Below are 27,190 nucleotides of genomic sequence, written 5' to 3' on the forward strand. Positions count from 1 at the left end.
ATATAGCTCAGTATTTGTATTATTTATTTTATACCCTTTTCTTTGCTCATCTTTATCGAGGGTGGCAAGGACTGTACAAGGAATGGTCACATCAAACAATGTCCGTTTTCAACACTTTATTTTAAATATTGCACCACAGAAAAATGTGTTCTGATGAGCACCAGGCACAATGAAGAGACAACACAACAAATTGTTAATTTATATAAAAGAAAACAATTAAATAAACATAAATTACTGAATGTTTGTACAAAGGCAAAGAAGTAAAACGGTCAGTCTCATGAATGAGGTCACCTATAAAAAGGACTGTCACAGCATGCAGCTGTTGGACTATAAGAATAAGACTCACACTGTGCAATACCAACCAACCACCTCTACTTCGGAAATGTAATGCGTGGAAAACATCCTATGGAAACAAAGCAACGCTCATCCTGTATAAGTTAAGACTAAAGTTAAGTAAGTGTTCTTACATTATGGTACATGCTTATAGTGAACACATTTGAGATATATGCAAATATATTCCAATTAAAGCTCAAAACAAATTGCCATTTTTTTATGACCTTAACTAGAAAAAGAAAAGCGTTTGGGTAGCTTAAGATGTAATGGTAGCATTCAATAAAACAGCAACATCATCACTGCTAGAGCTTGGAATAGAGCACTTGAAGCGACTAGCTGTTAAACACACAGTCGTGTTGATACACTCATCACTACACACCTTAGCGTAGCGAGCTACACAGGAGATAGCTGTAGTCAGTCTGTGCGGTGTAGTGAACCCAATTTGACCTGGTTGATCTGGAGGCCGATTCCAGCCTAGCTGTAGAAGAACTGCTCTTCTGGCCGGAAGCCAGAAGCCGTGGCAGGGCGCTGTCCAGAGGTCACCGTCGACTGTCTGAACGTATCGATATTCATACTGAAGGGTTAGAAACACACACGTCAGCCCCACAGGAGTCGACATCACGTGAGATGGTTCTAAATACCACCACTAGGTGGCATTCTGAGACAGTGAAACATACAAGGACACAAACAAAACAAGGTAAAAGGCGTCGTAGTATAATGGAACGTTAAGTAAAAGCTCTTTAAAAACGTAATGTAATATTAAATCTGCTCTAATACAGGGTTCTGACATAACAATGAAGCTCTGTGACAGGGAACCTGTAGCTGCAGGGGTAAACAGTGGAGGCAGCCAGTGAGGCAACTACATAAAAACAGCTAAAATGTCAAAACACAGCTCCGTTAGAGACCAACAGCCAGACCTGTCTAACCGGCATGCCCTCACTCCACCCCTCCACCCAGCAACCCCAGCCTATTTGGAGGATGATAAAGGGGCTGTAGCTACAACCATACAAATCAGTTACCATGGGGATGTGAACACAGAGAAAGAAAGGCTGGACGATTTCACGGTTGGTCGTCTCTCTGCTATGACCAGCTGGTCGGACCGTTCAGCTGTGCAGTGGGGTCAGCACGACCATCTTGTTACCTCGGACTGGGCGAGTTAACCAAACAGAGTGATGGATAAACTGCACCTCGACAAACGACAGCATGTCCCCTTCTCTTGGACTCCACCCTCAATCCTTCTCTCTCTTGGTCTATACACTGTCAGTTGCTGGCTGGCCGGGCCGACATCCTATGGCTCATTAAAATACGACCTGTTTGCTTTGCCCCTGTGAGCGCCCATAATGATGTGTTGTTTTTAGCCCAAATCACTTCCAGTGATCAGTTACACACTCTGTACCCCCTCTTCCTCGTGCCCCCTCCCAACCCCTACCTCACTGGACAGGAATATGTCTTTTTCATCTCCGCTCGGCTGTCAGGGGGGGATTTGAGAGGCAGGCTAAAGGAGGCTAAGAGAAACACTGGAGAAACACCAGAGCTCTGAGTCAGACAACCTGCTTGGATAGCTTGCTGCCTCACAGCCTGCCTTGATAGCACTGTCTGACTGCCTGCCTGACCTGCCTGGATAGCTTGCCTGCCTCACAGCCTGCCTTGATAGCACTGTCTGACTGCCTCCCTCACAGCCTACCTGGAAATCCTGCCTGCCTCACTGACCATCTGTCTGACTACATCCTGGGCCTGGGAGAAAGAGAGACAGAGACACAGCGGGACCTCAGGTCAGCGCCTGCAGTCTGGTTCTGGTGGTGATGAGGAAAGGATTAACACAGTGGTATTCAAACGTCGGGGTCGCGACGGAACTGCAGCGGGGTTTGAGTAAATGTATTTATTTTTATTTTGATGAGATGAAAATGCAATGAATTGAAGGTTGATGTAAAAATCCAAATTTACAGATTTTATGGTTGTGTCATTAGATTTGGGGTGTAGTGGGGTTTTTCTTTGGGGGAAAAATGGGTTCCCAAAAAAGTTTGAATACCACTGGTTTAAAATGAGCACATTACGATAAAGAGGGTCAGTTGATCAACAATTCACTCACACACTTCCTCATACAGTAAGTAATATGAGACATGTAAATCAGCTCGTCTCTCACCTCATTCCAGGCATGCGTGTGTGTTGTGACATTTTAAGAGAGGGAGGGTTATGTTAGCAGACAAAGGGCCCTCGTTTTTCCACCCTGGTACTACAGGCCCCAGTGAACCCAGGGTGAGGTATGGGGACACATTCTACAGAGATCATAGTGCACAGGAAGAGAAGCAGGCCTTTTTCCTTTTTTTGCTCCCGACCCTCTGCTCCCTCATATGTCTGTCCCCTCCCACCTCGCCCGAGATGCTTTGATCTCTCCCCTGGCTGTCACTCCTCAAGTTACAGCTACCCACTACACAAGTGCTAAATAACCAGCTCCCCCTTCCCCCCCCTCTTTCTCCGTCTCACCTGATTGCAACGCCGTTCTGTTTTCCTTTAGTTTTACATTCCTTAACACTCTTGACTGTCAATCACTGACAGTCCTTTCAAAGCGCTCATTGATTTTCCTGTCTGCGTGTTGTGGGGGGGGTCAGAAACCCTCTAATCTCACGCTGTTGTGCACCTCTAGTGAAACCCAGACACTTCTCTTTCCACACGGGGACACGAACGGCGCCCTCGCTCAGCCTCTGTCGCCTGGCCCACTGTGGCTGCTGGGACTTATTTTAACTTTCTTTAAAATAAAGGACCCGCTCCTTCCCAACGACCCGGGACTAGAGACATTTTATATAGTTCATATGAAATAGCTCATTATGATATTTATACAAATAACAGTGATTGTATTAAACCCATTTAAAAGACCCCATTCACACCATGTTTCACACACAGTTTTAAATAAGCGCTGGAGCTGGCTTTGATTATTGTGTTAACCTGGACCACTCCAGAGTACACTGGCCAAATTAAAACACTCTTATAGATGCCAATTCCCCCAGCTTGCTCAGTATATTTAAAAGGTATCAGTTACAAAGAAATTTGGAAAAAAAGCCTCCTACTCGCTTGCTCTCTCTCTGTTCCCTTCCCTCGCTCTTTGCTATCTGTTTCTCCTTCCCTCCCTCCCCTCTCCTTCATCCATTTGAAAGCTGAAATAACTGTTGCATGGATTCAGCGCATTGTCCTGCTATCTGCTCTACACAGCAAGCCTCTCAACAGCAGTCAACACAAACATACTCCGACAGGAAAAAAACTTTCATCGCACGCAAGATGTTTGATAATAAAAAAGACAAATTACTTTAAATAAACTCCCCATTTCCTCACCTATTCATCATTTTAACAGCATATCAAATTACTTAAACTTGACATATTAGGCCTGTTTAAGACAGCAAAAATCAAAGGATAATATTTGTTTTATGATAAATATAAATAATTATTTCATTGCAGGCTGTATCTGAGCCTCAACAGTGTAGAGCAGAGAGTGTGTTTATTCTCAAAGCTCCAGTATTGCTGTTGATGGCCTTCTGGGATATTGGAGGACTGTTGACACAGCCCCTGCCCCTGGTTCAATAACAAAGATCAGCGAATACTGGAGAAGAATAACACCGTTCACCAAGAAGCAGAGACTGAGGCTGAGACTGGGATGGTTTGCTACGGGGTCATTGTCCTGCATCAGGACAGCCTGTCAGTCCCATGTGGCTCGGTAGGTAGAGCATGGGTTGTGGGTTCGATTCCCACTGGGGGACCAGCACGAAAAAGTATGAAAATGTATGCACTCACTACTGTAGGTTGCTCTGGATAACAGTGTCTGCTAAATTACTCAAATGTAAATGTTAATGCAGGAGAAAGACAACCAGCCCTGCTGTGGTTCTCCAGCCGATGGTGGGGTGGAGGGGGGAGAGGTGCAGCTCACCACCAAGAGGAGCCTCTAGGGGATGGGGATAGAGGTGCAGTCCAACCCCTGACCTACTCTGAGCTCACCTGCCTGGGAAGCCTCCAGCCTGGCCCATGTCTCCATTCTGGTAGTCTATGAAGAACTCTGGGCTGATGGTACTGTCTGCTGGGATGATCCCATCTGGGGAGAGAGACATACAACTCTTAAGTTAGAGACAAGTTTTCTATTGAGTGTCTCATCTCGCCCTCTCTCACTACCTCCCTCGCTCTCCGTACCTGCGCTGTGGAAGAGGTTGAGTCTCTCCAGTATCCCTCTCTCGCTCTTTACCCCTCTCCCACCCTCCTCCTCTTTCTCTCTGTACCTGCGCTGTAGAAGAGGTCAGGTCTTTGCCCCCCTTCCTCCTTCTCTACCTCCCTCCCTCTGTAGGGGAGCGTGGGGTAAGTTGAGCCAAAGGGGTAAGTTGAGCCACCCTTGTTTCCAGGAAACCATACAGAAAATAAATAATTTGACCAAATATTTAGGAAGAGGTCATCATTTCATGGAGTCTGTGAAGGAAAAAGTGGTAAGCAAGTTAGGTCCAAAAAACGCATTTTTACCAAGTCAAATTAATTTGTGTTAGCGGTTTCATGATGCTTGTATCTAAAGCCAAGTTGATCATATTTTTTGTTTGTATACATCAGTTGGGGTCTCTATAAGCTTCAATATAAGGTCATAAACCTGTGTGGGTTAATATAGTCAAAATGTTTGCCTTGTGTAAGTTAAGCCAATGGCCATTGGGTAAGTTGATCCAATGGTTGAGCCAATGGCAAGTTGAGCAAATTGAAGTGTTTTCTTCCCAGGCGTAATGCATGGCATTATCACTGGGATATGAGGTAACAGGACCTGGCCTATGTACGATAAGTGTTTAGAAAAAGTGTTTGTCAGGTGTTAAGCCTGTGTTAAAAGATGCTTAAAATTATTTAATGACAAAAAGCGATTGGAAATGTATTGACTTTTGTTTGGGAACTAAAGATAGACATGGTTAAAACAAGGTAGTGGTAATATTTCATTCAGTACAGAAATTTGTAGGTGGCTTAACTTCCTGTTTAAGTTGTTCCAAGAGACCACTTTTTTTGGACAAGCTATGTTTTCAAAACTGTAATGTTGACATGACTTCTGATTATTTCCAGGGACACACAGCATCCTGAAATGTATGTAGATATCTTCGTTAGAAAAAAATACTATATTTCCCTTGACTAAGTGATGCTGAATGTAAAAAAATGGCTCAACCCCACTCTCCCCTACCTGCCTCCCTCCCTCCGTACCTGCACTGTAGAAGAGGTTGAGTCTCTACTGAATGTTTCTGCTTCCCTCTCTCCTTCTCTACCTCCCTCCGTACCTGCACTGTAGAAGAGGTCACGTCTCTCTAGAATGTCTCCGTTGTGCATGAAAGGTTCCCCATCGTCTCCGTACATGAATGGTTCTCCGTCGTCTCCCATGGCTCTGTTGTCCACCATCTCTAACCACTGGGAGTTGTGCCAGCGGAACTTCTCACTCTGGATCTTCCTCCCCCACTCTTCATCATACTCCTACAGCAGGGAGAGAGAGAGAGCGACAGAGCGCGCGAGAGAGAGCGACAGAGCGCGAGAGAGAGAGCGACAGAGCGCGAGAGAGAGAGCGACAGAGCGCGAGAGAGAGCGACAGAGCGCGAGAGAGGAGTATGGGTTACTGGAGGTTCACACACACAGATAAAAACAGACCGAATCATACACATGAATACAAGCACACAGGCAGGCATGCACACACACACTGAAAGCACTATAATGGAAATCCACCATCTTCAATTGATTGAATCCCAGCCTTAGTAGCAAACAGATACACTCTGTGTAAACGGAGAGAGAATCCACCGAACTGGAAGTGTAATTGGCTGTAGAAGAGTGGCTGGCAGGGAGTCAGCTAAGGCTGGGGGACCAGCCGGACCACTGACCGCCATATTGGTCCATCTCAGCAGGGAGGGCCAGATCCTCCACAGACTACTAGGGCATCCCACAATGCACTGCTCTGTGTGCCTGCACCCTACTGATGCTGTTACTAATAAAAACCTGGCGTGGTGAGATGGATGGGACTGCGATGGGGCTGTGTGAGTGTGTGTAGAGCTTGGCCGAGGAAGGCTGAGGAGGAACACAGATTCTGTTTTCCTTTCTCTGCGTGGGCCATTTGGGAGAAAGACCCTCTTTGAGCCGCTGTGCTCCACTCGGCCAAGCCCTGCAAATTAATCATCCAGACGCAAAGCAGAGCCCCCTGGGCACTGACAGCCACCCAAGGCCCAGGCCTCAAACGGGACCATTGTCACATCGCAGGGCCGCTCTCCGTCCCCAAAGTGGCAGTGACACTTTTTGTCAAGCTGCAGATTTATCACGTCTAAAGCGGCTTAATGACTACACGGCTGACTTCCCCTGGACCATTAGTCTGTAGTAAGGGTTTTATATGAAGCTTAATCCATCATAACGAGAGAGCTGAGCTAATGACGTCTCAGAGGCAAGGAGCCAGCCGATATAAAACAGTACTCATGGCATTTCCAATGTTCCTCCTCAGAGAAAACCCGAATCTAAGAAATATCCTCGTGAATTACCCTTCTGTCTGACTTAGTAGAACCATCTAAACGTAGGTTTTTCTTTCTCTGTGGGATGTGTGTGTGGACACAATGATCAAAAGGGAAATATTCAAGAACGTACAATAAGGTAGCCTGCAGCTCTGCTAAGGTAGGCTGCAGCTCTGAAGACGAATGATTGTGTGTGTGTGTGTGTGTGTGTGTGTGTAGGGTCTGCTTTTTCACTCACGTACCGCGTCCTGCTACGACACTCTCCAGAGCCTGTCCTGGTCTTTCATGTGGTTCACGTCTTAATAGTTCTCACTGATAATTTCAATGAAACACTTCCTCTCCCCCCACTACTAGCTCCACAACCCGGCTGTAATCTATAGCTAATTACACTGATCTCAGGCCTGTGACAGATCACACCATGACTGGGACATAACCACACAGGAATTGAATGTACCAGTCCTTTCAATCTAAATGTTACAATTAGAGAGATAAGTAATGCATCTTTGTAAGTACATTGTTGATTATGCCATTATCTGGAGTTTTTCCTGGCTAGAACAGTTTTTCCGGGCCTGCATTAAACAGGGATGGATCAGGACAACATAGAGAATCTGGAAAACCAGAATTCTGGCCAGTTTCAGTTAGAAATGAATGGGAAGAAAATGTCAGAATAACCATACTTATGTTCTAAATAGTAGGCTTCTTGAGTATGCGAAAATATGTTTTATATTGTGTGAAATTTCAAAAATGTAGCATGCTTTAAATGCCAGGATTACAGTTGAAGTTGGAAGTTTACATACTCTTCCAAAATGGACAATGACCCCAAGCATACTTCCAAAGTTGTGGCAAAATGGCTTAAGGACAACCAAGTCAAGGTATTGGAGCGGCCATCACAAAGCCCTGACCTCAATCCTATAGAAAATTTGTGGGCAGAGCTGAAAAAGTGTGTGCGAGCAAGGAGGGCCTACAAACCTGACTCAGTTACACCAGCTCTGTCAGGAGGATTGGGCCAACATTCACCCAACGTATTGTGGGAAGCTTGTGGAAGGCTACCCGAAACATTTGACCTAAGTTAAACATTTTAAAAGGCAATGCTACCAAATACTAACTGAGTGTATGTAAACTTCTGACCCATTGGGAATATTATGAAATAAATAAAAGCTGAAATAAATAATTCTCTCTAGTATATTTCTGACATTTCACATTCTTAAAATAAAGTGGTGATCCTAACTGACCTAAGACAGGGAATTTTTACTAGGATTAAATGTCAGGAATTGTGAAAAACTGAGTTTAAATATATTTGGCTAAAGTGTATGTAAACTTCCGACTTCAACTGTACATACTCATTTCGGCTTTTCATCTCTTAAAATTCACTGCACACTATTGTGGCAGAGAAATGTCTTTTGACACGTGTGTTTGACAACAGCTGATAATCAGAATCAGGAAAGTGTTCTACAAGAATTAACAAAATGGCGGAGAACAAGCACAATTGCTTACTGCATACGTTTTTACTACACAGATACTTACAGCGATGATGTCCAGTGTGTTGTCACAGACTTTGCGTATCTCTGCGTTCTTGTCATGCATCAGGTCAATGAGGTAGGCGGGAGCCTCTGGAGAGAGTGAGTCAAGGAGAGGACAACAGAGAAAGGGAGGGATGCATTCTACACTTTTTGGGGGGGATCATTTTGCTGTTCCTTCTACTCAAACAGATCATTCAATAGTGTCTCTTTAATCAAGATCACAGTTACGGTATGGTATTTGAGGGAGAAAGAAACGAGAGAGAGGAAATACTGCTTTTGCTCTTTAATTTATAGGAAGCAGACATGAGACAGTTGCCCTGTGGCCAAACGAACAACTATTACATTTCCTGTGATGAGAGAGAGATATGGTAAAGCAGAATAACTCGCCCAAAGCAGACCACTTGGTAGAGATCCCTCTGTAATATTCTCCATAAAATTAAAACATTTATCAAATACAGTATTACTGCAAGCTATTTGTAATTGTATGCCTGTCACCTCAGATCACGACTGTGCAGTGTGGAGCACTGATGTCATGGATGGGGTAACTGAGCTTGCCGTGGAAACACACATTGAAAGAAGCAGATGGGATATAGGGTGATACTATTGGTTACCATGGTAACATAACAACAGGGTAACATAACCTAACGACAGGGTAAATAAATAAGGACTACATCGAAAGCCATTTAGGAAGATATTTGAGGGTTATTTGGGCTGTAATTCTGAGGTCTATATCGAGGTAAATGTAGATATATTGTGGCATATTGAGGTAAACCGGAGTATACTGCAGTAAACGAGGCCATATTGAGGTAAACTGAGATAATTGAGGTAAACAGGGATATTTTGAGGTAAATTGAGATGTACAGTATATTGGGATAAACTGGGATAAATTGATGTAAAATTACAGTAGATATATTGATGCATCCTGAGGTATATACAGTTGAAGTCGGAAGTTTACATACACCTTAGCCAAATACTTTTACCCTCAGTTTTTCACAATTCCTGACATTTAATCCTAGTAAAAATTCCCTATCTTACGTCAGTTAGGATCCTCACTTTATTTTAAAAATGTGTAATGTCAGAATAATAGTAGAGAGAATGACTTATTTCAGCTTTTTGTTCTTTCATCACATTCCCAGTGGGTCAGAAGTTCACATACACTCAAATTAGTATTTGGTAGCATTGCCTTTAAATTGTTTAACTTGGGTCAAACGTTTTGGGTAGCCTTCCACAAGCTTCCCACAATACGTTGGGTGAATTTTGGCCCATTCCTCCTGACAGAGCTGGTGTAACTGAGTCAGGTTTGTAGGCATCCTTGCTCGCACACACTTTTTTAGTTCTGCCCACACATTTTCTATGGGATTGAGGTCAGGGCCTTGTGATGGCCACTCCAATACCTTGACTTTGTTGTCCTTAAGCCATTTTGCCACAACTTTGGAAGTATGCTTGGGGGTCATTGTACATTTGGAAGGCCCATTTGCGACCAAGCTTTAACTTCCTGACTGATGTCTTGAGATGTTGCTTCAATATATCCACATCATTTTCCTTGCCTCATGATGCCATCTATTTTGTGAAGTGCACCAGTCCCTCCTGCAGCAAACCACCCCCACAACATGATGCTGCCACCCCTGTGCTTCACGGTTGGGATGGTGCTCTTTCTCTTGCAAGCCTCCCCATTTTTCCTCCAAACATAACGATGGTCATTATGGCCAAACAGTTCTATATTTGTTTCATCAGACCAGAGGACATTTCTCCAAAAAGTACGATCTTTGTCCCCATGTGCAGTTGCAAACTGTAGTCTGGCTTTTTTTAATGGTGGTTTTGGAGCAGTGGCTTCTTCCTTGCTGAGCGACCTTTCAGGTTATGTCAATATAGGACTCGTTTTACTGTGGATATAGATACTTTTATACCCGTTTCCTCCAGCATCTTCATAAGGTCCTTTGTTGTTGTTCTGGGATTGATTTGCACTTTTCGCACCAAAGTACGTTTATCTCTAGGAGACAGAACGCGTCTGCTTCCTGAGCGGTATGACGCCTGCGTGGTCCCATGGTGTTTATACTTGCGTACTATTGTTTGTACAGATGAACATGGTACCTTCAGGCGTTTGGAAATTGCTCCCAAGGCTGAACCAGACTTGTGGAGATCTGCAATTATTTTTCTGAGGTCTTGGCTGATTTCTTTTGATTTTACCATGATGTCAAACAAAGGCACTGAGTTTGAAGGTAGGCCTTGAAATACATCCACAGGTACACCTCCAATTGAATGTCAATTATCCTATCAGAAGCTTCTAAAGCCATGACATCATTTTCTGGAGTTTTCCAAGCTGTTTAAAGACAGTCAACTTAGTGTATTTAAACTTCTGACCCACTGGAATTGTGATACAATGAATTATAAGTGAAATAATCTGTCTGTAAACAATTGTTGGAAAAATAACTTGTGTCATGGACAAAGTAGATGTCCTAACCGACTTGCCAAAACTATAGTTTGTTAACAAGAAATTTGTGGAGTGGTTGAAAAACGAGTTTTAAAGACTCCAACCTAAGTGTATGTAAACTTCCGACTTCAACTGTATTGAGGTTTATTGTTGTAAGAGGGAGGATACGGGTGTCCTTGATGATGACATCCCTGGTGGCTTGGTGGAACACCATCTTGTAGAAAACATAGACGATCTGACACACAAACTCATCATCCTCCTGTTGGGCTACAGGCAGAGAGAGGTGAAACAGACGATCTGACACACAAACTCATTGTCCACCTGTTGGGCTTACATACACAGAAATACTGTATGTACATACAATCCCTCAACCAGCAAGCTAATACAAGTCGATGTACTGTATGTTGTTTCATACATTTCACTCCATTTCATCATTACTCCTCATATTGTAGCTCACATAGCATGTCAGTTTGATCATAACTTGCTGGCATTTTAGTAGGATAACCCTCCTTCTAGCATGTGCAGGCCTGGGCCTTATCTACTACCTACCATTGAGCAGCTCGATGAGGGCAGATATAATGCCAGACTTGGCCATCATGGCAGCACAGGAGCCGTCCATGGACACCGTCCCTATCATGATTACCACCTCTAGGATCAGGTCATCCTCTGCCGAGCCTGGTGGGTTGGGGGGCAGAGGTCAGGGGACACAGAGATTAAAGCTGAGAAGGGAAAAGTCACTGTGTGTGTGTGAGATCGCTGACATCATTCAATGATGTAGGATCAGTCAGTGAAACTGATAGAGTGATGAAGGTTATGGGTTAGGGGTTGGAGAAAGCCATGGGATAGAATTTGTTCAAATTGAAAACTTGTGGAATGTCCGTACAGTATTTGCTTGTCTCAAGTTCTTCAGGCTGAATGCACCTGTAAGTTGCAGCACCAGTCGTCCTTCCCCCCTTTTCTCGCTCTCCCTCCCTTACTACCTGGTTTGAGGCGGTCTTTGAGACCTACCTGGTTTGAGGTCTTTTTTTTAAACCTTCATTTAACTAGGAAAGTCAGTTAAGAACAAATTCTTATTTTCAATGACGGCCTAGGAACAGTGGGTTAAAAACCTCTTACATCTAGACGTTCCGCTAGCGGAACACCTGCTCCAATATCCAATGATAGGCGTGGCGCGAAATACAAACTCCTCGAAAATCCAAAAACTTCCATTTTTCAAACATATGACTATTTTACACCATTTTAAAGACAAGACTCTCCTTTATCTAACCACACTGTCCGATTTCAAAAAGGATTTACAGCGAAAGCAAAACATTAGATTGTCAGCAGAGTACCCAGCCAGAAATAATCAGACACCCATTTTTCAAGCTAGCATATAATGTCACTAAAAACAAAACCACAGCTAAATGCAGCACTAACCTTTGATCTTCATCAGATGACACTCCTAGGACATTATGTTATACAATACATGCATGTTTTGTTCAATCAAGTTCATATTTATATCAAAAACCAGCTTTTTACATTAGCATGTGACGTTCAGAACTAGCATTCCCACCGAACACTTCCGGTGAATTTACTAAATTACTCACGATAAACGTTCACAAAAAACATAACAATTATTTTAAGAATTATAGATACAGAACTCCTTTATGCAATCGCGGTGTCCGATTTTGAAATAGCTTTTCGGTGAAAGCACATTTTGCAATATTCTGAGTAGATAGCTCGCCATCACGGGCTAGCTATTTTGACACCCACCAAGTTTGGTACTCACCAAACTCAGATTTACTATAAGAAAAATTGGATTACCTTTGCTGTTCTTCGTCAGAATGCACTCCCAGGACTTCTACTTCAATAACAAATGTTGGTTTGGTTCCAAATAATCCATAGTTATATCCAAATAGCGGCGTTTTGTTGTGCGTTCAAGACACTATCCGAAGGGTAACGAAGGGTGACGCGCCCGGCGCGTTTCGTGACAAAAAATGTCAAAATATTCCATTACCGTACTTCGAAGCATGTCAAACGCTGTTTAAAATCTATTTTTATGCGATTTTTCTCATAAAAAAGCGATAATATTCCGACCGGGAGTCGTTGTTTTCGTTCAAAGACTGAAAATGAAAACATGGAGTCGTCTCGTGCACGCGCGCGCCAGTCTCATTGTTCTCAGATCGACCACTTACCAAACGCGCTACTCTTTTTCAGCCATGGCCTGCAAAGTCATCATTCAACGTTCTGGCGCCTTCTGAGAGCCTATGGGAGCGTTAGAAAATGTCACGTTACAGCAGAGATCCCCTGTTTTGGATAGAGATGATCAAGAAGGCCAAGAAATGGTCAGAGAGGGCGCTTCCTGTTTGGAATCTTCTCAGGTTTTGGCCTGCCAAATGAGTTCTGTTATACTCACAGACACCATTCAAACAGTTTTAGAAACTTTGGAGTGTTTTCTATCCAAAGCTAATAATTATATGCATATTCTAGTTTCTGGGCAGGAGTAATAATCAGATTAAATCGGGTACGTTTTTTATCCGGCCGTGAAAATGCTGCCCCCTATCCATAACAAGTTAACTGTCTTGTTCAGGGGCAGAATGACAGATTTTTACCTCGTCAACTTGGGGATTCGATCTTGCAACCTTTCAGTTACTAGTCCAACGCTCTAACCACTAGGCTACCTACCGCCCCACCAATGCCCCCTTTGAGGCGGTTTCTAAGCCTACCTGGTTTGAGGCGGTTTCTAAGCCTACCTGGTTTGAGGCGGTTTCTAAGCCTACCTGGTTTGAGGCGGTCTTTGAGGAAGGGCACCAGGTTGTACTCCTTCAGCACCAGTTCCCAGTCCAGGTCAGGGATGGTGAGGTTAGCCAGGGTCCCCAGACACTCAATCACATACTCTTCCCTCTCCTCCACTCCCGTCTGAGCAGCCAAGTCACCTACGTAGTCCTGAGGGGGGATCAGAGGGAGGTCAGTTACCATAGAGACAGAGGTAAGGGTCCAACACCACAATGTTCTGTTCCAATAGAGCAGAGGTTCCCAAACATTTTTGGTCCACGACCCCATTTTGATATAAAACTCTCACGAACCCAACCATGTGAAAAATGATGGAATTAACAGCCAATGTTTACTTTTTTTAAAATTGGGGCTTTGACAGTAAATTGCAAATTAGTCTGACATCATTTATCTTATCTCACCACCACTAATGAGATAGGTGTGCTTGATGCATGTTGCGTCAGAGCTTCTCAAAGTCAGGGTCCGTGGTCGACAGTGTGCATCTCATCTATCCAGTCACATCCAACCTGGATCGATATTTGTTTTTAATGCAGACGAGAGCACTGAATAAGTATACCATGAGTTTTAATGCTCGGAGGGAGACGGAACAGTATTCCCTTTTGAGTTATGAACCAAAATTCCTTCATTGTGACCCATGAATGCGTTGTCTGCAGCATTCGGTCACTTGACACCTCGATCAGCTGTTCGATTTCCCTTACCGGCATGTCAACTGAGCCAAGATAACAGTCTAACAGATTTTGCTGATTCGGTCACTCATCTGAATATTTTTTGTGTATTTCCCCTGCATGCTTGCGTTCATTTTCCCAAATATGTCTGTTAAATAGGCAAGGAGACATTTTCTTTTCATTACTCAGAAAGTCAACAAAGTCTGTTTTTTTTACATCCATTGACAACAGTTCCTCTCTCAATTTGAAAAATCTTTCCAACACTCCCCCTCGATAACCACCAAGCCTGGATGTGAAATATAACATTGTCATGCTCTGACCCCATATCGCCACATAGTTTTGTGTACAGGCATGCGCAATGTAGTTTGCAATCGAAGTTACCTGCCGCATATCTCCGAGTTCTGTGCTCAGCTTTTTTACCACCAGTTGCTCTCGGTGGATCATACAATGCGTCCATACGGCAGAGGGAGCAACCTCAGTTGCCAGTGAAACACATTCATAACTAGAGTGTAGAGGCCTGCCCATCGTCCCATCTGTGCAAAAGCCCACCATTTGATCCCATATCAATATAGCCACAACATCGCCTGTGCCGTTTCACGCTTGGGAATTGTGAGGCAGAACAATATGTCCTCGTGAATATCATCTCCCAACATGTAGCGAACAAAAATCAATGCATCTCGGCCCTCACAGCTAACAAGTTTTTGAGTCGTTCAGTCAGTTTCCTCTTGATTGCTAGTTATAGCATCAATTCTTAGTTGCACAGTGTTATCTGACAAAGGTATTGATGTGAGCTTCTGTGCATTAGCCTCCACACACATTGTTCTCACCATATCAATTGTGTCCAGTAATATCAAAGGTTCTGCAATAGCTTGTGGTTTCATAGCGTAGGTGGCTTAGCCATTCACTGTGGGAATGATTAACCTCTATGGGCTAGGTTGCGTCCCACCTACTCAACAGCTAGTGTATTCCCGTGGCGCGATATTCAAATACCTCAAAAATGCAAAAACTTCAATTTTTCAAACATATGACTATTTTACACCATTTTAAAGACAAGACTCTCGTTAATCTAACCACACTGTCCGATTTCAAAAAGGCTTTACAACGAAAGCAAAACATTAGATTATGTCAGCAGAGTACCCAGCCAGAAATAATCAGACACCCATTTTTCAAGCTAGCATATAATGTCACATAAACCCAAACCACAGCTAAATGCAGCACTAACCTTTGATGATCTTCATCAGATGACAACCCTAGGACATTATGTTATACAATACATGCATGTTTTGTTCAATCAAGTTCATATTTATATCAAAAACCAGCTTTTTACATTAGCATGTGACTAGCATGTGACTAGCATTCCGACCGAACACTGCCGGTGAATTTACTAAATTACTCACGATAAACGTTCACAAAAAACATAACAATTAATTTAAGAATTATAGATACAGAACTCCTCTATGCACTCGATATGTCCGATTTTAAAATAGCTTTTCGGTGAAAGCACATTTTGCAATATTCTCAGTAGATAGCCCGGCATCACAGGGTTAGCTATTTAGACACCCAGCAAGTTTAGCACTCACCAAACTCAGATTTACTATAAGAAAAATGTTCTTACCTTTGCTGTTCTTCGTCAGAATGCACTCCCAGGACTTCTACTTCAATAACAAATGTTGGTTTGGTCCCAAATAATCCATTGTTATATCCAAATAGCGGCGTTTTGTTCGTGTGTTCAAGACACTCTCCGAAAGGGTAAATAAGGGTGACGAGCATGGCGCATTTCGTGACAAATAAATTCTAAATATTCCATTACCGTACTTCGAAGCATGTCAACCGCTGTTTAAAATCAATTTTATGCCATTTTTCTCGTAAAAAAGCGATAATATTCCGACCGGGAAAGCGTGTATACGTACAAAGAGAGAGAAAATAAAAACATCTCGTGCCCTCGTGCACGAGCCTTGAGCCTCAGAGTACTCTGACCAGCCACTATCCAAACGTGATAATGTGTTTCAGCCTGGGGCTGCCTCGATATCATTCAGCTTTTTCCCGGGCTCTGAGAGCCTATGGGAGCCGTAGGAAGTGTCACGTTACAGCAAAGAGCCTCAGTCTTCAATAAAAAGAGCCAAGATGAACAACAACTTGTCAGACAGGCCACTTCCTGTTCAGAATCTTCTCAGGTTTTTGCCTGCCATATGAGTTCTGTTATACTCACAGACACCATTCAAACAGTTTTAGAAACTTTAGGGTGTTTTCTATCCAAAGCCAATAATTATATTCATATTCTACTTACTGGGCAGGAGTAGTAACCAGATTAAATCGGGTACGTTTTTTATCCGGCCGTGTCAATACTGCCCCCTAGCCCTAACAGGTTAAAGTGCAACGGTCAAGTACGGCCTTTTACCGCGATTTAAGGGCACTCTCTGGTTGAAATGTAACTTTTAGATTTTAATAATTTTCATTTAGATTTTTAAGGTCAACTACATTACAATGATTGAGAGACAAAGACGATATTATAATATTTTTATGGTATTATTTTTACCAGGATTTTTGAAATTCTTCCGCGACCCCATTTTCATATCAGGCGACCCTGCATGGGGTAGATAGAGCCTAGCTATGGATTCAGCTACTAGAATAAGAACAAGCATAGATATGGAGTCAGTAATCTACGAAACCCAGAACTAAAATCTTGCGTAACTGTGTCCGATGCTCAATTAAGTTCTGGGAGGAGACTAATGCGACTTGCAGTCTTCACCCTGAGAGAAACGCTCTGAAAGTTTCAAGCAGGGCCAAATGTCCCCTCCCCTTTCGAAATTTGAAAGATGCGAGCACCTGCGAAATCATGATTTATCCAAATGATCAGTGACGAAAAATCACCGTACCGGAAAAAGGTTCATTGTTCGTCTTGCATCCCACAGTCTGTTGACAGTCTCTATTACCATATTACGTGCATCTGTCCATGAGAGATTATGGATTCAGTGATACTATTATAAGAACACAGATCATGTTAGCCTGTCTAGCCTTATCTGCCTATATCAGGGATGGGAGCTACAAAAAAAACGGAACTCCTCACGAGCGGCAGCAGTGGCTCATGGGTCTGCATATCCACATCCATACCCACACACATGCAGTCAGAGCCGGCCCAAGCCTTTTGCCCCCCCCCCCACACCCCTTTCCACCCCACCTTGCGAGCAAGACATTTTAGTGGCCCTCTTGACAGCAGAGAGAACAAATGTACATTTTAGAGTTAATTTCCTGCCATTTTACACATTTTGCCATGGGGCGTAGAGAAAATGTTGCAATGTTATAACTCATTTCATGCAATTCTACTCATTTTGCAATGGGGTGGGGAGAAATGTTTGCAGATTTTAGTGATAATTAAGTGTCTGTCAGTGACTGACGTAAGAGAAAAACTGCTGAAGCAATAACACATTTCGAAATTGGCACATTGTGTATTCTACTATTCTAACTCGCAACAGTAAGAACCACGACTGAGTTCAAAAATATATATATATATATATATATATATTATGATCCGCAGGCCTACAAAAGGGGGGCCCCCAGGCGACAGTTGCCCATCCCTGGCCTATATCTATACTGAGCATGATTAAGCTCATCAGTGTTAAAGACTGAGTGTGAGTTTAGTACGCACTATGAAGAGGTTCTTGGTGGGTCCGTCGTGTTGAGAAACGTTCCTGATCATCTTCATGGTCAGAACATCCTTTAGCTTCAGACCCCTCTTCATCAGCATCTTCAGACCATTACCTAGGGACGGAAAAACAGGATTAGATGTGTGTGTGTGTGTGTGTGTGTGTGTGTGTGTGTGTGTGTGTGTGTGTGAGTGCGTGTTTTACCTTCACAGATGACCTGTGCATTCCTCTTGTTGGCAGCCAGGTTGATGCAGAAGGAGATGAGCTCAGGGTCCATGGGGCTCTCACCACAATCAAACAGCATCTTCATCAACTGTAAAGCAATCAAATAATACATAAATCAATCAATTCATCATCAATTATTATAGCTGCCAGAAGTCAGTCAGTGTCTTATGGGTGTCTCTGTTCCCAAACCTTTCTCTCTATTTGAGGATGGATGCATGCTTGGTGACATCATTGGTTGAATGGATGAATGACATCACCACCATGTTGATGACACTGGTCTACATATCGTCCATACAGTCATTTAGTGGGTCGCCATGGTGACACACACTGGGTTAACCGCAGAGTACGGAAACAGGAAGGCCTTTTCTGAAGTGAGCAGATAAGTAGAGAGTATAGGCACAGTCATTTCTGTCTAATCAGGTCTGTGCCAAGACCCTGCAGGGGACTACTGAGAGGGCTTGCAAACAGATGAAGGAGAGAGGTGGACAGAGGGAGATGGAAAGAGAGGACATTCCATGCCGGCTTGCAATTTGTCCATTCCTCCACAATCCAAAGGCCTCTGATTCATATAGAGCATCCTACAGTCTCCTTCAATTACGTCAAAAGACAGTAAGCTTCAGGTCCTTAGTGATGATGATGGTGGATGTGTTTGTATTTGTACGTGTGTGGAGGGGGACGGTGAGGGGGGAGACGTGATGAGGGGAGCAGAAGAGGTGGCTAGGCCACCAGTTAACGTCCTGGAAGTCAACTACAGAGAGAGGTGCAGGTCCAAAAAGGAGTTGCCCCCAGCCCTTGCCCTCTGCTCCCCCTCTTTCCCTGCCCAGTCTCCCAGTACTCCTGCTCTGATTTAACATTAAACAGGAAAGGCTTTAAGCAGGGGCACTGCAGGTCCGCTCCCTGTGAGGAGTCAGTAGTGTGCAATCCTACTAACACACACACACACACACACACACACACACACACACACACACAGGCCTCGCATCGGGTATCACATACCAGGGGCCCTGGACCCCAAATCAGCCCCGTCTAGACTGTCTGGCACCTGCCTCTGCTTATTTACCACAGCATAGCCAGAGGAGGCTTAGCGCCACACTACACAGCACGCAGAACCTCCATCACTCCCCTCCAGCCTCCACTCCTTCCTTCCCTCCACCCCTAACCCTGCACACCCCTAAAGCCCCTTCCTCTCCCTCATAACCCCATGTCAGGCCTCTCCCTCCCAGCCCAGAGCTGACCACACCAGAAGTGGAGAAGGGGAAAGGATTGGGTCAGGTCTTGCCCCAGGCCCAGGGGGAGAGGTAGAGAGGAGAAGGGCAGAAAGTAAAGGAGTAGGGGAGGCAGAGAAGAAAAGGTTGAGCTGGCCAAAGGGCAGGGACAGAGCAGAGGTAGCCTGATGAGGAAGCCTGCCCAGCAGGAAATAGGGAGGGAGGATGGAGAGGAGATTGGCTCCAGGTAGGACTGGGCGATATGTCCAAATTATTCGTCATATTTTCTACATTTGACGGTATGACAGTATTTGAAGGTATTTTATGTTTTTGAATAATAAAAGTTCTAAATATTCTTTGAGTAGTGCATGACCCTAGGGTGGCAACACATACATTATAAGTGATTTTGATGGGGCTTTCTCCATTCTAATTGTTGTAGTGTTCAATCCAACTTCAAACAAAAATGATTATCAGTATTTTCATACATTTCTGCATTGCCTGCACTTTTGTTATCATTTCCACAAAGTGACCTTCAGGGCTGCATGATATGGGCAAAATTCTATAGATGGAATATAGTGGGCAGCACCTTGAATATATTGATGTTTGACATGATAACAAATGAATAAGCCAGGAAATAATTATTGGGTAGGAACCAAAAGTGCTGGTCAGTGTTTCCAGGTGACCCTTAATTAGAAGTGACATGTATTCTTACCTCATGTAGCTAGCAAACATTAAAGACAGTACAGTATGAAGATGGGCAGAAACTGCTTCTCCAATAGAAATCCCCGATCACACTTGTAGGCGATGTCATGGTGACGTTGGCTAGCTAAGCTCATGCACAAAAATACGTCATTGGGTCTAACATTCGCCTCGCGGCAAACTGCGGATGCGCAGGCCGTCAAATCAAAGGCTTTCCTTAGATATAAAGCTGTTTTTGACAGAAATTAAAACGTGTCAGTTTGTCACATTCACGAGGCTAGAGTAATAACATGTTCAACTACTTAAGACTTTGCTCGAATCTAGGTTCTGATTATTCTTTTTTTAATTAACAACTAAGGAAGAACGTTTCACTTCTCATTGACTTCCCAAACTGGTCTGCTTTGTCTGTTTCGCAAGCGTTCCCGGAAGTCTCGCAATGATGCGCCTCTGGCTACGTTTTCTCTGACTATTAGTACATTGCTGCCAGCTAACTAGCGATTAGCGGCTAACGAGATTTATTTTAGTCACAACTTTGCTAAGAAAAGACAAACTAGCAGATAGTAGTTTGCAGACAGTAAGATACACAAACTAATAGTCTCATTATAGAATGCTTGGGGAAAGCAGCATGTCACCAACATGTTGCATCTATCTGACCATGCAGACTGCAGAGCGAACAGCACGAAAGTGCTCGTTGACTCTGTGGTCAAGCAACTGCTCTCTTGAGTGACAGGGGGGCAGGGCTTGGTGTGGGAAGTGGCATGCAGCAGGAGGGAGAACAACAACTCAAGTAGAAAACGGAGTAAACAAAAAAATGTGTTTACATTACACACATCAAAGTTACGTATCATATTTAACAAACCAAACACTGATATACCATTATAGAAGGCAAAGTAAAAATCCAAACCAATCTGTACATCAATACCCATATATAGTAAAATACTGTAAACTGCCCAGCGCTAGCTAAAGGACCATCCCTAGAAACAGAGAGAGAGCCTGGGGTCAAAGGCCACTTTCCAGTCATGCTGTTACCCAACATCCCCTCTGACACTCTGACCCCGCGGGGCAGATCTACTGGCGACATGACCCACTAAACAAACAACCCTGTTTATGAGCATCTGGCCCCCATTTACACCCAATCTCACAAGACAAACAGAATAAGCATTTAAGTAATCTACCCATGATGAAAGACAGAGGCAATCAGACTTCACTCAATCAATATGACATCAGTTTCATCCCGACATCACTAACATCATGTACACTTAAAATATAGATATTCCCTATTAGTGCAATCTACGTACACTAAATAGGCCTATACTATAGAGAAGATGGAGAGAAAGTCCTTTTTCACTGAGGGCTGGTTAGATGAATGACGCAAGGCTTTCTCCAGCGCTCCAATAAGTGGAAATAAATAAAAAAACATGGAGCTGTCATCAGTGAGACTGAAGGCTGAGCAGCCGCCCTTTGGCGATGTGGGTTCAAATGTAGCATGCCCCCCCCCCCTATTCCTACCACTCTATCCATTCCTCCTGCTCTCTATTCCTTCCGCTCTCTCCATTTCTCCCACCCTCTCCATCCCTTTCTATCCCTCCCTCTTTCCATCCACCCTTCCCTCGCTACACCCCTTTTTCTCGTGCATAATTCCAAGGCTGTTAGCCTCGATGCTAATGCTGTCTGGTCTGTGGCCCCAGCCCCCGACCCTTGAGTATACACTACCCAGTCTTACCTGTGGTATGCAGTCCGTGTAGGCAAACATGGACTTGAATCTGTCGTCCACACTGATGTGGTACAGAATGCACATACACAGCTGTCTCTGGCTCTCGTCAGCTGAAACATAAACAGAGTGAAGAGAAGCACAGAGAGGGGTAAATGGATGAATGAATGAGGAGCTGTACTTACTTTCTGCTTCATGGAGATTCAAATGTCCAAAAGTCTTGGACGAGGCTAGTGCACAACATACAGTACGTCCATTACAATACAGCTTAAAACCACCTCTCTAGGATGATATGGTTTAGGAGTAAATCTAGTCATTTAAAGACAACGAACACATTTTCTTATTGCAGGTCTATAAGAGGTTATTTTACAGCAGTCTAAAGAACATGGCTCTGACTCTATGATTCAGTGCTAATCTGTCAGGCAGCTCTCTGAGTGTTTATGACTTTGGCCCAAACCACTGCAGGGTGACTGCAGGACGCTCCAGAGAGGCAGCTCACCAACATCATGGGGTTAGGAGTCTGAAGGCCTAGGACCTTGTTTCATGAACACTAGTTTCTAGAGGGAGAGTGACTGCAGTGACCGACCACACTGGGTAAGAACTAGGGTGATGAAGGACCACAGATCTAACAGACCAGACCGACCCAGTCCAGTTCTAACTAGTCCCAACCTAACCCGTGGTCAGTGACCATGCAGGGCAAGCAGCCTTATCACATACAGTAGCAGCCTACTGGTACCAGATGTGCTCACTGAACCCCTGGAAACAAGAGAAAAGAAACGGCTTGGAGGTTTAATTGGGAAAACAGGAGGAAGCATCAATTTTACTGCCTTTAATAAGTTAAAGCTACACTGCTCAGGCCCTTGCAGTGCTGCGATTGGCCCACACGTGCTTCTCATTAGTGGAGCCCTCAACCTATACCTTAACACATACGCTCACACACTTGTTGCCTCACATGAGCTCTCTCCCGCTCTCTCTCCCCCCCTCCTGACCTGGAAAAGTCCCTCACTACACCGGTAGGAACATGGAGGATCCTTTATTGGGAAGGAGAGAGACGCCATTAAATGTTCTAAACACCACTAGAACCCCACTGAAAAAAGAGCGGAGAGCCGTTAACAATTAACTTGAGTGTTCAGGGGCAGTTAGTGAGAGAGCTAAACTCCAATTACACCCTGCTCTGATTTAAAACCACCCAACCTTCATAAAATCATACCACCATGCATTAGTGGCGCCTGGGGCAGGTCTGTGGACAGTATACTATTCTGTTGTTAGTGCAATTTACTGAGAAAATAAGAGTACTTTTCAGTCTTCAAAGAGAAAACCCATAATGCACATCAAATGGCTTCTAAGAAAAGGTCCATTGTGAAATTGTCCAAATGGTATGATTCTGGAGTAAATTGGGAGTAAAACATGGTACTCTCTGGAGACAAGAGGGATATCTCTGGACAGTACTTCTACACAGAAAACAGGACAGAGCTAATAGGATGATTAAGAGGACTTCAATTCTACGCAGTTTGAAAACCACACTGACACACATACTGAACACCCACACACATACTAGGGATGTGACAAATGGGAAAAGATTCTTAAGTTTAAACTGCCATCTGTGGGGGGGTTTCTGTGAGAGAATTTTATTTTTTTGAATTCCAAGTGAACTCACTATGCAGCTGCACTGCTGCCAGCAATGGTTTGGGTCTCATGGTGCATCCCTTTCAGATGGTTAAGCATTGCACCTATAATACCTTTACTGTACCTCAATTCCACCTCGCAAAGTTTGCATTTCCTTTACACCCCTAACACATACTGTGAAACAGTAGCCCAACGTTTAAGAGAAATTGGAGAGAGTGAATCTTACAAGCGAACACACCGGAACACGCTCTAAATGATATCAAATTGTATTAGTCACATGCGCCGAATACAACAGGTGTAAACCTTAGTCAAATGCTTACTTACGAGCCCCTAACCAACAGTCAATTTTCCCCAAAAATAAAGATGAGAATAAGAGATAAAAGTAACAAGTAATTAAAGTGCAGCAGTAAAAAAATAACAATATATAACGGGGGTGCTGGTACAGAGTCAATATGCGGGGGCACCGGTTAGTTGAGGTAGTACGTACATGTAGGTAGAGTTATTAAAGTGACTATGCATAGATGGCAACAGAGAGGCAGTGGTGTGTGGGGGGGGGGGCAATACAAATAGTCTGGATAGCCATTTGACTAGATGTTCAAGAGTCTTATGACTTGGGGCTAGAAGCTGTATAGAAGCATCTTGGACCTAGACTTCGCACTCCGGTACCGCTTGCCATGTGGTAGCAGAGAGAACAGTCTATGACTAGGGTGGCTGGAGTCTGACAATTTTTAGGGCCTTACTCTGACACCGCCTGGTATAGAGGTCCTGGATGGCAGGAAGCTTGGCCCCAGTGATGTACTGGGCCGTTCGCACTATCCTCTGAAGCGCCTTGCGTTCGGAGGCCGAGCAGTTGCCATACCAGGCAGTGATGCAACCAGTCAGGATACTCTCGATGGTGCAGCTGTAGAACCTTTTGAGGATCTGAGGACCCATGCCAAATCTTTTCAGTCTCCTGAGGGGGAATAGGTTTTGTCGTGCCCTCTTCATGACTGTCTTGGTGTGCTTGTACCATGTTAGTTTGTTGGTGAAGTGGACACCTAGGAACTTGAAGCTCTCAACCTGCTCCACAGCAGCCCCGTCGATGAGAATGGGGGCGTGCTCGGTCCTCTTTTTCCTGTAGTCCACAATCATCTCCTTTGTCTTGATCACGTTGAGGGAGAGGTTGTTGTCCTGGCACCACACAGCCAGGTCTCTGACCTCCTTCCTATTGGCTGTCTCGTTGTTGTCGGTTATCAGGCCTACCACTGTTGTGTCATCGGCAAATTTAATGGTGTTGGAGTCGTGCCTGGCCGTGTAGTCATGAGTGAACAGGGAGTACAGGAGGGGGCTGAGCACGCACCCCTGAGGGGCCCCAGTGTTGAGGATCAGCGTGGCAGATGTGTTGTTGCCTACCCTTACCACCTGGGGGTGAACCGTCAGGATGTCCAGGATCCAGTTGCAGAGGGAGGTGTTTAGTACCAGGGTCCTTTGTGGGTACTATGGTGTTGAACGCTGAGCTGTAGTCAATGAATAGAATTCTCACATAGGTGTTCCTTTTGTCCAAGTGGGAAAGAACAGTGTGGAGTGTGATTGAGATTGCGTCATCTGTGGATCTGTTGGGGCGGTATGCGAATTCGAGTGGGTCTAGGGTTTTCAGCATGATGGTGTTGATGTGAGCCATGACCAGCCTTTCAAAGCACTTCATGGCTCACTTATGTATATGTTACATTTCAGTTTTTTCATTTGCAAACATTTCTAAAAACCTGTTTTTGCTTTGTCATTATGGGGTATTGTGTGTAGATTGATGAGGGGGAAAAACGATTTAATCCATTTTAGAATGAGGCTAAGGTAACAAAATGTTGGAAAAGTCAAGGGCTCTGAATACTTTCCGAATACACTGTATAGTAAGGATGTGCATCTTTCCCTTTCAAGTCGATTCTATATGTATCTAGATACACAGGCTCCGATACAATACAGGAAGTTACGGTTTAGTTTGAAACAATTCGGGTTTGATTAGAGAATGAATTGATGCGAATCGGTTTGATGCGATTTGTTGCATAAACACATTCATTTTCCATTCTAAATTAAAATCTGCTGCTCATGGCATTCATGAGCTGGGGTTCTCTGAGCTGTATCTGTCTGGGCTGACTTCTGTGCGTGTGTACATTTTGTATGTGTGTAAGTGATGTATGTCTATGGTGTATGTATTATGTAGGCACCTGAGCTGAGCAATAAGGAAGACTAGGCATCTACCACCCCACTACCACTATCAGATTAAGGGAGAAATGTTGCCTGTTTTCCGTCCCTTCCACTTAAGTTCTGAAATCACCATCACCCACTAATTAACTTGTCATTTTTGCACCTTCCTAATATTGAGTTGCAACCCCCCCCCCCCCCCCCCGGCCCTCAGAACAGCCTCAATTCGTCAGACATGGACTCTACAAGGTGTCGAAAGCTTTCCACAGGGATGCTGGCCCATGTTGACCCCAATGCTTCCAACAGTTGTGTCAAGTTGGCTGGATGTCCTTTGGGTGGTGGACCATTCTTGATACACACAGGGAATTGTTGAGCGTGAAAAACCCAGAAGCGTTGCAGTTCTTAACACAAACGGGTACGGATTGCACCTACTACCATACCCCGTTCAAAGGCACTTCAATGTTTTGTCTTGCCCATTCACCCTCTGAATGGCACACATACACAATCCATGTCTCAATTGTCTTAAGGCTTAAAAAAATCCATATTTAACCTGTCTCCTCCCCTTCATCTACACTGATTGAAGTAGATTTAACAAGTGACATCAATAAGGAATCATAGCATTCACCTGGTCAGTCTATGGTCATGGAAAGAGCAGGTGTTCAGTGTATAGCACAAGTTTGGATTTCACCCACATCGAAAAATCGAATGGTTATTACGTTTTTATGGAGTGAGCTTCTTTTCTCCTCCCGCTTTGGCCATGCAGTGCGCCTTCGCAAAAGTGATTGCTGTCCTCGTTATAAAATGATAAATCAACTTTACCCTGTATATCTAAAAATGACCATAGACCCTGTTTAAAACAAAACTATCAAAACTATTACTGTAGGTGAAAATTAACAATCAAAATAAAATATATTGTAAGCCCCGTTCACCAGGTACAGCCAGATGAGAGTTGTCTTCAGTAGCTCATGTCAATTCCGGGATACCACCATTTTCAACAGCGCATAGATAATAATGACCTAAAAAATTACATAGGTTGTCACTCAACAGGGACTAGCTTCAGGGGGAAGCTTGTTCCAACATTTGTGGTGCCAGGACAGAGAAGAGCTTCGACTGGGCCGAGTGGGAGCTGCCCACCCATATGGGTGTGAGGGCCAAGAGACCAGAGGTAGCAGAACGGAGTGCTCGGGTTGGGGCGTAACATACCCTCTCTTTGCAACCCTAATTTAGACAGTGACTCCAAAATGACATTTTTTTGTGTCACTTTTATTGCAAGTAAGAATAGAAAATGTTTGAACATTCATTACATGAATGTGGATGCTACCTTAATTCTGGATAATCATCAATGAATCGTGAATGAGAAAGTTAGAGAGACAAAGATCATACACCCCCCCCCAAAAATGCTAATCTCCCTCATTATTAGTAACAATGCACCTGCATTTGGGGCGGCAGGGAGCCTCGTGGTTAGAGCGTTGGGCCAGTAACCGAAAGGCTGCTGGATCGCATCCCCAAGCTGACAAGGTAAAAATCTGTTGTTCTGCCCCTGAACAAGGCAGTTAACCCACTGTTCCCTGGTAGGCAGTCATTGTAAATAAGAATTTGCTCTTAACTGACTTGCCTAGTTAAATAAAATAAACTTTCTCACCATTAGTCATGATCCATTCATTATTTTTCTTAAACACTGCATTATCAGGATTGGTGTTCAGAG

General features: G+C 44.0%; 1 protein-coding gene across 3 annotated transcripts in view; it reads right to left on the reverse strand.

Moving 5' to 3' along the window:
- Positions 1–101: 101 nt before the first annotated feature.
- The window catches only part of LOC106584006 (kinesin-associated protein 3), a 45,109-nt gene continuing 18,020 nt past the window's right edge, over positions 102–27,190 (reverse strand). The window contains exons 11-21 of one of the 3 annotated variants that reach the window (XM_014168740.3): positions 21,697–21,797; positions 18,049–18,157; positions 17,847–17,959; positions 13,523–13,688; positions 11,313–11,438; positions 10,932–11,030; positions 8,337–8,422; positions 5,610–5,799; positions 4,318–4,411; positions 2,018–2,067; positions 816–907 (exon numbers count right to left, since the gene is read on the reverse strand). In XM_014168740.3, the coding sequence (XP_014024215.1) occupies positions 2,055–2,067; positions 4,318–4,411; positions 5,610–5,799; positions 8,337–8,422; positions 10,932–11,030; positions 11,313–11,438; positions 13,523–13,688; positions 17,847–17,959; positions 18,049–18,157; positions 21,697–21,797 (1,097 nt within the window). In that variant the 3' untranslated portion in view covers positions 816–907; positions 2,018–2,054. Of the gene's footprint in view, positions 908–2,017; positions 2,068–4,317; positions 4,412–5,609; positions 5,800–8,336; positions 8,423–10,931; positions 11,031–11,312; positions 11,439–13,522; positions 13,689–17,846; positions 17,960–18,048; positions 18,158–21,696; positions 21,798–27,190 lie in introns of all 3 variants that reach the window. The other 2 variants (XM_014168741.3, XM_014168738.3) reach the window with 2 other exon arrangements.

This window comes from Salmo salar, chromosome 23, assembly GCF_965601325.2.
Source record: "Salmo salar chromosome 23, fSalSal1, whole genome shotgun sequence".
Taxonomy (NCBI): Eukaryota; Metazoa; Chordata; class Actinopteri; order Salmoniformes; family Salmonidae; genus Salmo; species Salmo salar.